The 10,878-nt window shown below is 46.8% G+C and overlaps 1 protein-coding gene and 1 pseudogene across 2 annotated transcripts in view; one reads left to right on the forward strand and one right to left on the reverse strand.

Moving 5' to 3' along the window:
* Window positions 1–10,878, forward strand: part of Hpse2 (heparanase 2 (inactive)) — a 596,152-nt gene extending 585,274 nt beyond the window's left edge. For both annotated transcript variants that reach the window (XM_005063570.4, XM_005063571.4), the window contains one exon: window positions 5,872–10,878. In XM_005063570.4, the coding sequence (XP_005063627.1) occupies window positions 5,872–6,037 (166 nt within the window). In that variant the 3' untranslated portion in view covers window positions 6,038–10,878. The remainder of the gene's footprint in view (window positions 1–5,871) is intronic.
* On the reverse strand, window positions 2,880–3,423 carry LOC101840965 (annotated as a pseudogene).

Genomic DNA, 10,878 nt, shown 5'->3' on the forward strand with positions numbered 1-10,878 from the left:
CGAGGTTGCAAAACTATGTGTTCATTAAACGTTCTATCCTGGGACCTGAGAAAAATTAAACCCCTTTAAATACCCGTGGTGATTAAGAACCATAACAAGACCAGACATTGCAAACGTAATGGAGGGGGCAGTGACCGGGCCAAGAGGCTCCCATGGAGAGCTGGCAGGGCAGAGGGCTTGACTCCGAATTGACACATTGAATCCCATTTCAATTAACACACAAAACTGAGAAAACAAGTTTAGAAATTGGAAAGTAACTCAATCTTTGTAAAAACAAAAGGCGATAAAATGCAGTTATCCCAATATTTGGGTAGTTCAGACACCCTTGGCAGTTCTGGGAAGCAGGGAAATGAAGAGCCTTGGCTGGTGCATTTGGCATTTGGTTGAAAATTCATGATCCAGTGAAGGAGCCCTCCTAGATGATGAAAACACGATAAGAAAGGCTTTTAAAGAAAAGAAAAAACGTGACCTTTTTGAGTGTCTCCTGAAACGGGGACAGACAACACGAGATAGAAAGAGGTGGTCAAAAGGCCAGCGCCCGGCCGAGCTTACCTGCTTATTAGTTCTGTGACCCTGCCGCGGCCACTTACCCTCTATGACCTTGTCTCAATGGTGAAGTTTCAAAATAACAAAGCTTTGCTATTGTACAGGGCCCTTTAGCAGCTGTGTCAAGAAGGCCAGGGAAGACTACAGTTAAGGGAATCCCTGCAAGCATCGGGCCTGCCTTTTACTGGCTGGGTGACTCCGAAAAGTTTTAGACCCTCTAAACTTTGATTTGCTCCCGTGGAACACGAGGCTGCTGAACGCCTGGACTGAATCATCCAGGCAAACCAGACCTGTGAACCCTGCCTTTTACACGGAAGTATTCCGCAATCCGTGATGTTTCTGCAGAAGGAAGAGGACAGAAGTGTGATAAAGCATGCTGCCCCTCTTTAAATGAAGGGATTCAAAGATAAGGACAAGTGGGGACTCAAGGTCTCAGACAGCCTTACTCACAGAAGTAACTCATGCCAGCCTAGCTAAGAGATGGCCTTATAGATCTCTCTCTCTCTCTCTCTCTCTCTCTCTCTCTCTCTCTCTCTCTCTCTCTCTCTCTCTCTCTCTTTCTTTTAGATGAAAAACACCAACAATGATCAGTGGCCTCCTGTCAGGTGGGAATAAGGTGTCTGGGGAGTGACTGAGAATCAGTGATAATTCAGATCTTATCTAACATCTCCACTGAGGGGCAGAGTAATTGCTAGTTAATAGAATCTGCAGAGGCACTCTGCAAACATCCAAGGGGCCTCTCAAGAGCAGAAAAACTAATGGAGGAAGCCTGGAAATTATGCAAAGGTGCTCAAAGACCATTCACTTATTCCAAAGCTGTTTACTCCCTGCCTCATGCCTTTGTGTACTGTGTTTTCACAGCCCAGTGAGGGACAAGGTGACAATGCAGCAGATCCTTATACCACAGAGAAAGGAGGGCAGATTCTAAGAGAGCCCACCCCAAGACTTAGGGAAGGTTGCCCGGAGCAACCAACACCAAAGCAGACCGCAAGACTCCTGCAGCTCAGCTGAGAGTGCAGAACTGGAGGCTGCCTGCTAAGTAGAGGCATCATCTCCCCAAAGGACCAGGACAAGCCACTTCATTTGCACGGAGCGAAGATGCTCAGCATCTTCAAGTGCGGCGATCCTTGAAAATGCGAACAAAGGCCTTCCCTTCTCGAGCTTTGTCATAAAGGGCTCTCTCCTGAGCTGCAGAGATGGCTCGCTATTTAATAATGCTTACTGCTCTTCCAGAGGACCAGGTTTGGTTCCTAGCACCCAAGTCAGGCAGCCTACAGCCAGATATAACTTCAACTCCACTGACGCTTATAGCCTCTGTGAGCAGCCCCCACATACACAGCGTAGATATAGATACAGTTACATAAATTAAAAAAACTTAAAATTTTCAGTTATCTTTTTAAAAAAACAGTAAAAATGTCTTTCCCCACAAAATAATAATTTTACACAGTTTCTTTTTCCATACTAAGTGGATTTTTTAATGAAGAGTGCACAGGAGACAAATGTGTATAGACAGGCAACCAATCCAAGTTTGTCATCAAATATATGACTTAAGTTTCTATTTCCAACAGATTTAAGTCAAGTCTAGCTGCATGGGAGGCCAATACCAGATACCTTACACTCCCTGTAATGTCAGTCATAAAACTTTAGATTTGTCTCCCGTGTGTATACACGCCAGAGGAAAGGAGAGGGTATCAGAGGTCCTAGTGCTTGAGTTAGAGCCATCTGGGGCCTCTGCAGGAACAGTGTGCAGTCTTTCCTGCTGACCCCTTCTCTCCAGCCTCAGGGGAAACACAAACAAACCATGTGGCCACACCTGCTTGGGCTGCCCTCAGAGGCCAGGAAAAGTCACTGAAACAGCTGATCACCATGTCACTGATGGCAGAAGAGTTTAATGACATGGTCCCCTTCCAAATCAGTAAGATGTTAAACATGTCTAAGAGGAATACTGACACACATAACTTTAAAAACTTCCTTTAAAAAATTCACAATACTTCTATAGCTTGACATTTGGATATTGCCCTAACAAATCACTCACAAAAATATTTTTAAGAATACTATGGCTTAATTAGGATCAATTGTAATGAATTCTGTCCCCCTAAAGGCAGACTTATCATATACCCAAGATCTTACACCTAGTCTTTTACACAACAGTTCCCCAGGAAACGCTAATTCAATAAAGCATCAGTCTGCCACACTGCCATATCACTTTAATAAGCCTTTCCAGTGTTATATGCAGCCCTCCCAACAGGGCTGATTGACAGGCGATCTGAAACAATGCTTGTATACAAGACCAGAAGACATTTACTTTTATCTGCATTTATTTTATGCTGAATTTATTCCCGTGCCATAAGTTTTTGTTTCTTCAGTTTCTTCTGAGATCTTTTTCTTCTGTGCAACCTGCTTTTCTGGCTTTGGAACAATCTGTTCCTTTTCAGTGAGGATCATCTCAGTATGGCAGGGGGAGCTAATGTACGGGTTAATCTAAGTTCGTAGGCGCGTTTTAGGTGTTTTCTTCACCTGGATGTGTTCAATGGCCAGAGAATCTACGTCTAGACCCTTAAGCTCAGCATTAGTCTCTGCATTTTTAAGCATGTGCAGCAAAAAACTCAGCACTCTTTTTTGGCCACCGACCCTGTGTCCAGCCCCACTGTTTGGCCTGGGTGCATCTGCCAACTCCACCATTGTACCACCGGAATGGCACACATTGCTTCTTCAAAGTGACATCTTTCAGGTATTGGGTGCCTTTTTGGATATGCATACCCTTGATGGCCTGGGCAGTTTCACGGGTATTCTTAAAGTGAACCCAAAGACTTGAACATCTTGACTTGCATGGTTTTGCAGGGTTTTCAGGGTCAAGAGAGTAACGAGCCATCTTCACAGGTCACCTCAGGTCACTCACAGGAAGAGCTTTACGACAGCTTTAAGTGAACCTGTGTTTTACTAATCACAATCACATCCCTGAAATATTTTAATCCTACTGTACATCTGTTTAATATTTTCCTTTGAAGAAACTTGTTCTATCTATGTGCAAGGTAGTTTTTAAATTTTAAAACCATCTTTGCATATGTATGTGCTGATGGCTTACACACACATACACACACACACACACACACACATACACACACACACACACACACCTGCCCCTGGGGACTACAGCTGGACTGAAGCATAGAGAGCATGGGACTGAGACTGGAGAAGTCACTGGAGTCACCATCACAGGGGAGAGATGGAAGGTGCCAGGCAGTGCCATGACAACAGATCATCTGTAAGGAGGTGGCACAGAGACAGGCTAGGAGGCAGGTATTGAACCACAGAGGTAGGGATGAAGGCTAAAATCAGCAGACTTGGCAAACATTAAAGACAGAATGGGTGTGACTTTGTGACCCTGACTGTGGGGGTTGGGGTAGAAGTCTCGGGAGACCCCGGCTTTCTAGCTCGTGTGACTGGGTAAGTGGCAGTGCTGTCACAGGTGCTTTTAAAAGCAGATACAGACAGAGCTAGAACTGGACCACGTGACTTGGAATCTTCTGTGGGCTGCTAAGTACACATACAAGTCCAGGAGAAGGGCCTGAAGCAGAGATAACAGCCTCAGGAAGCAAGGACATAGGAATAGCAGCTAAAGTCATGGGTGTGGGAGACACACCCTAAAAGGAGCACATGGCCTAAGCAGAGTCCAGGACCAAAGCATGGAACCCTGGGTCTGAGTGACAGGTATGAAGGGGAAGGTTCCCATCAACAAGAAACAGCAACCAGATGGAAGGGAACCAAAGAGAGAGGAAACAGTGGTGGGAGCCACGGCGGAGGAGGGCTCTGCAGAAAGGCTATGAGAAAGTCAGTTCCGCAGAGAAGCCTAGAATGGCCAGGAGCAGAGGTGCAGTCCACAGTGACGAAGTCCTGAGTTAGTGACCCAGTTCCTGAAAGTCAAGATTTCAGTCCAGGGTCCTGTCCATGCTCCCTGCAACCCACAAGGAGGAAGGGCTGTTCCAGAACAGCTACTTGTTAGTAATCCAGATGGTTGAACATCACTTATCACACTTTGTTCTGCACTTCCCAGAACCCAAAGGCATCAGTACCCCAGCAGCATCAGTACTCCAGCAGCGTCTGCATCTAATGATTACCTGATTCCTTGCAACCTGATTCTACGTGTAAGAGAGAGCACTGTGGTTTGCAAGCAGAGAGGTGATAGGCATTCACACATGCTTTAGAAAGTTAATTTATGTTATTGGACATCTGGTTGGGGATACTCACACCACTTGAAATAAAATAAGAAGATAGACTACAAAGATACAACCTGTCTGAGACTTCTTTTGTGTCTGGATCCTCACCCTGCTTTACCTGGCTTGCCACTCCAATAAGTAAACTGTCTTTACAGTGAGAAAACAAAGGCATCCTGACATTTGGAATCAAACCCTTCTTAATATGCTTGATGAATGGACCTTTGGGTCCGTTCTCCCACCCCCACACCATTCAAAGGCTTGACTGTTCAACCAGGAGTCTCTGCTTGCTCATTCACCCCTCAGTCATTCCAGCAAGAGAGCGGGCTGTTCCCTCTGTTCTGATAGAGCTACTCAGCCCAAGTCTGCCATGTGGGACCGCTCTTCATTGGAAGCAATTTACAGCACGTTTATCTCTGGGAATCCACTGCTCTGTCAGGCATGGCTCGAATTGTCTCTCTCTAAACTTGTTGGTCATTTGTAATGCAGAAGGAACAGCAAGAAGAGGTCTCTATATCACTTGACAATGTTTTGATCTCCTTAAAGTTCAAATGACATCATTCAGCATTGTCACCATGAAGGTTGAACAAGGACCAAAGACAGCTGTCACTATGCAAGGCTGATTGATTTTCTGAAAGTGACTTGCAACCTTATTTTCAGATGGCAACCTGTTTTGGATTTTTCTACTGACCCATAAACCTGTACTTCTACCTAGGACACAAGTGTCAGGAATGCATGGGAGCTACTGGGATTCTGTTCCTTAAGCCAGTGATGTTTCCCTCCCATTCAGCCTAGATGTTTGTCTTTTCTCGGTTTTCTATGAATGTGGTCCCCTTTCTATGAGCTGCAACTGTTCAGTTATACAGAAAGAATAAAAATGAGCAGGGGAGGTGAGTTGTGGTCACAAATGACCACATTACCACCTACTTTGTTGTGTTGCTACAGTGGAAGCATCTATTAAGTATGAAACTTACTCAGACTTGAAACATTGGAGCTGTTGACTTGCCTTTGTCCTTTTCAGAACTCTAAACAAGTTGCATGTCAACTTATCAAAGAAATTAATGAAAGATGCAAGTATGTGATAATGGATTCTCTATTTCCCCTGCTGTAGGTCAGTGCAGCTCAATGGCCAGCCCTTAATGATGGTGGATGATGGGACCCTTCCAGAACTGAAGCCCCGCCCCCTGCGAGCTGGCCGGACATTGGTCATCCCTCCAGTCACCATGGGCTTTTATGTGGTCAAGAATGTCAATGCTTTGGCCTGCCGTTATCGATAAACCACCCTCCGCTTGTGAGCTACTGGTGGGCCTGCTGAACTGCTCTCTGCTCTTCACCCTTGTAGCATCCTTATTCCTCAGCCTCTACTCCCATCCTGCTGGAGTCAACATAGACTTCTCTCCAAAGAGACTAAACGTCATAGTGTGAGCTTAGCCTAGGTAGGTGGCATCCATTCCTAAGGAAAGTGTAGACATGCTCTGTTCCTATACTAAGATAAAGGTGTGTGTGTATCTCTTTACGCACACCTTGCAAACAGGCTGGCAGAATGCTTCCAGAGCAGTGTTTCCAAACAGCTGTCTGTAATCCTGATCACACAGCAATGTAACTGCAAGTCCCAAGCCCTAGCCTGCGGCTGCCGCTGCCCTCAGCAGGGATGATGAAGGAAAAGGCAAGGGGGCTGCAAATCCAATCCTCTAGCTCCTCCTTTGTCTGTTTCCTGCTGCTGCCTTGGGTTTCCTGACACCTCTCTTCCCATGGGGAGCAGATGGGTGAGTCAGCTCCGGCCTGCTGGGCGAGCTGTTTATATAATTTCCTGGCTGATGTATGAGTATGTGCATCTGGGTTTCTGACAGTGGCATCCATCACTAGCTATTCCTCTGGGAAGCGGGTGCTTCACAAGTAGAATTACAGTCATACTCCAAAGTCTGTAAGGTTCTATTCCTCTGTGAATCTAGAGTCCCTCAGGCTTGGAGTGGGAGTCAGGTAACAATATTCATTGAGTGGAGACCAATGTATTAGGCTCCACAAAAAGAAATCATCATTCTTCATGTTGCCAGGAGGGAGAACATTGTAGTACAAAGAAAAAGCACATGTCAACGTCAAGTACACACACACACACACACACACACACACACACACACCAACTTCATAAAGCAATTGAGACCTTTCCCTCAAACAGTAAGGTTTTCAAAGACCCAAGACAGTAAGCCCTTTGTTGTTTGTTGGCCAAAATCATTTAGAAGAAGAAAGCATGAATCAAAGTCATTGTAAACATAGCCAAATCGTTCTGCCTGTTTGCACATAGCTGAGTCTTGGTGGCATTTACTAAGGAGAAATCCCATCTGGTCATTACAGATGACCAGATCCATCATACCCCGGGTCATGTACTTAGGCATGGTACAAAGTTTTCAGTTAGCTCCATTGAAGAACAGGGAATTGGCCTGGTAGCAAAACTGGAAATGATAGGTGGAAGGCTTCTGAGTTGGGCAGACAGGAAGATGAACTTAAGTCTGCGGCCAGGACTTGCATTTGGCTACAGGGTAGGGAAACAAGCTTAGTTTCAGTCACTCTCTATGGACATGACTGACCTCAGGATAAAAGACTGACCTGCTTTTAAGGAGGAAGGGGATCCTTGACACTCTCCTGGGTTCCAGAGAAGTCAGCGACAAAGCTTTGATGTGAGCAGACAGGCCTGGGAAGAAGCTGATGCCAGTCACCGAGGGAAGCGGCAGGGGCGTGCCTAAGATGCCTGAGGAATAAGGGTTTGGTCCAGTTAGCAAAGTGAGAGACAAGAGGAAGGTCAGACAAACAAGGTGCCTGAAGGTCTTCAGCTTGGAGAACTGGGAGTTTGAGAGAGGGGGCTGCCTATCTCAGTCTACCTATAAGGGAGATAGTGGGATCGGATTTTGATGGGCTTATTTTCAGTGCAGGAGGAGCATCATACAACAGGTACATTATAGGGAAAGCAAGATCAGAAGACTGAGGATGGGCTGGGCCCGTCAGTGGTCATCTTGGAAGCATCTGGAGGTGCTGGCCATGAAACGGCTTACCCAGCAAGCCTCCCAGGGAGCTTCCCTCCCCGCACCATCCCTAGAAGCTCCAGCTCACAGAGAAGTGCTGACACCTGAGGAGGGAAGGAGGGAAAGGAAGAGAGAAACCATGGGCCAAAGTCAGAAAGTGTGGAAAGGAAAGGGGCAAACAGATGGGTTGTCCTGAACACACATCAAGATCTTTTCTAAGTACGTGTTGGGGGCAACCACAGGGCCCTTGATACAGCAAGGTAACCAGAGGCCCCAGTGCCAGGCCCTGGGCTAGTTTGCTTTTATGTATAGAAGCTTCATGATAGAGCTACTCTTGTCACCACCATGCACCTGTGAGGCATAGGAAGGGTCCTTACACTGTCCAGTAGCACCCAGTGGAATGGGGTTGTTTGAGGAATAGTCCAGAACCTGCCTACTTAGTCACCAAGCTCAGTGGCTTTTCATGTCACAGACTCACCCCTCATCTGGTAACTCTGCTTCCCTAGGATAGCCAAGACTTCCAGAGCCCCATGCAAACACATTTTCTGTAAATAGGTGTTGATTCTTCACTAAGCCTTGCAGAATGTAGGTCATTCTTGCTGCTTTTGTCTTTCTCTGTGAATTAAATGCCGCACCCAAGAGGTTGAAGTTTTGTTTGTTTTTGAACTAATAAAGGGGGAAGAGGGATGCACTGAAACTTGTCTCCAGAGCCTTGAGGCTCTGTCTTCACAACTCTCTCCTGGAAGGAGCATTTGTATTTACCCAGAGGTCACCAAGACACTCACTAGAACATCACACTCCATAGCATTGCTACTCAGGACATCTGTCTTGATGCCCTGGGGAGAGGTGGGAGAGACAGTTATTAAAGCAGTGACATTGCTCTTCAGAGGGACTCTGCCTTTCTCATTCACTGCCACCCCTGATGGTTGGTCTCCGGTAAACACAGCATCACGACATGCAGCAGGACTGCAACAGGGTGAGGCTGCTGGAGAAGAAAGTAAAGCAATTCTCCAGCAGTTTCTCTGGGTCAGTTTTCCTTCCTCAAGCAAGAGACAGCAGAGATTATGGGAGACTTAAGAGCCCTTCTTTTTAAACCGAAGAATGGGCTTGTGGAAATGTGTATTGAAAGATCATGCATAATGAGAAGTCTGTGCCTTTTGTTGAGATGGTTTTCTGCTCCTCTTGCCTCTAGGAATGATTTTCTTTCTCATTTCTTATCACAAAGCCTCAGAATAAATTCTCATTGTTATTGGGAGAGAAAGTCCCCATTTTTCTAATGCCCTGCAAAAAGCTGCCACTGTGGGATATTAGTATTATCTCTAGCTAGAGAGAGGCTTCAAAACACCAGACTCAAGCAACTGAGAGACAAAGACCTGGGCCTCCCAAGACCTGGGCCTCCCAAGACCTGGGCCTCCCAAGACCAGGATTCCTTCTGTAGCCTTGCCCTTCCTAACACTCAGCCCCAAGAAGGGCGGACTCACTCAAGGCCCTTCATTCTCATGCAGGACAAGGAGAGCTGACAGCTTCTGCCTGAAGGCCAGGGGTGAGCACTGGGTACCAAGGCTGTTGACCACCCAGCATCTGCAGCCAGCATGTTCTGGGCCCACCAGCATCTTCAAGTGCTGTACTCAGGTGTCCTGCATGCACACAGACTCAGGCTACAGGCTATGCCTTGCAGGTCATAGACAGTGGCTTCCTTTCTGAGAACAATAGGCCAGCTTGACATCTGGGGAAGTAAAGGCAAACCAGGTAGATCCCTAGGATGGCCAAAAGGAGGACACAGGAGGACTTTGATGTTTCGAGGTACAAACGAAGCAACCCAAAGTGATAATGGTGTGTCTCTGAGAAGGAGAGGAAGAAAGCCTCCTCCAGGCAGCTCCCATGGCCAAGTGTGCACCCTGCTGGTTCCTTCCACTAACCTACTTTCCACACCCTCCCTTCGCCAGCCACTCTGTCCCCAAGGGGGGTCCCGCCCAAGGAAATCCGCTGTTCTGAGACAGTGAAAAGTTCAATTTTAGGATTCTTTGTGCCCTTTTCTTAAACTCTATCCATTGGAGAGAGGGTGAGAAACATTCCAAACAGAAGCAGTGCTAGGATACGTTATCCTAGTATAAGGCCCAAACAACCGGAACATTTAGAGCGAAGGAAATGCCCTTCCCTTGTCAGTTTTTAGACCCTGGTGTCACCAGGAGGATTAGAGAAACCCCCACACCCATCCAGATAAACACAACAGAAATGGGCTTAGACCCAGGTCTGCTGAATGTCAAATCCTGCTCAGGCTTGTAGTGAGGAGGGCTGTGACTAGGCTCTGCAGTCCAGGCTCACCACGGTGGCCTGCAGTGCCCTGCCTCCCTGTTCTGCTTCTCCGGGTTTCTTCCTAGGTCTAAGGACCACTCCCACCACACTGACCCAGCCTTAGGTGATAATGCTTGGTATTTCTGCATCCTGGGCTGGAAGGAGCGGAGCCGACCAGCACTTCCATGGCCCTGTCCCCCTCACTCCGTCACTCAGGTTTGGAAGTCTCTGCCTCTGCCCACACTGGACAGTAAATGGTATCCAGCAGCCTGGGGGGGGGTTTATGCAAACACTTGCAAACTGCACCCTGAAACATAAGAATAAACCAAGCACCTTGGTACCACTTTCTTCTAAACACCGGGGAAGCCCCTGTGAGAGCAGGGAGCATTGCATCTGGAAGGAGTGGAGCGTTTCCCTTTGACTGGCTCATTAATTCTTCCCGTGGCCCTGTGAGCCAGCTGTGGAAATGGTACCCTCCAACAACCAACGTTAGGAACGTCTCTTTCCTAATTATTATTCAGGAAAACATTCTAGGGTTCTTTTTCGAGTAGTAAATGTTGTCTAATAGATTATACTTTGGGAAGAAATAGAAAGAAGCCTTAATTTTACTCATCTGGAAACTACCGAAATGAGCGCAGGAGCACCTCTGGGGAAAGCTGTGTCTCTGTGCAGGGATTCTAACAGGTGTTAAAACCCACATCAGAGTGCGGTTTATGCAAACCTGGTGATCGAAGGGAGGTTGAGTCCATGAGGTTGTTTTTATTCTGAGGCAATGTTTTGTAAGAAATAAAATATGACTACTTTAA

The sequence above is a fragment of the Mesocricetus auratus genome, unplaced genomic scaffold (assembly GCF_017639785.1).
Source record: "Mesocricetus auratus isolate SY011 unplaced genomic scaffold, BCM_Maur_2.0 Super-Scaffold_4256, whole genome shotgun sequence".
In the NCBI taxonomy this organism is placed as follows: Eukaryota; Metazoa; Chordata; class Mammalia; order Rodentia; family Cricetidae; genus Mesocricetus; species Mesocricetus auratus.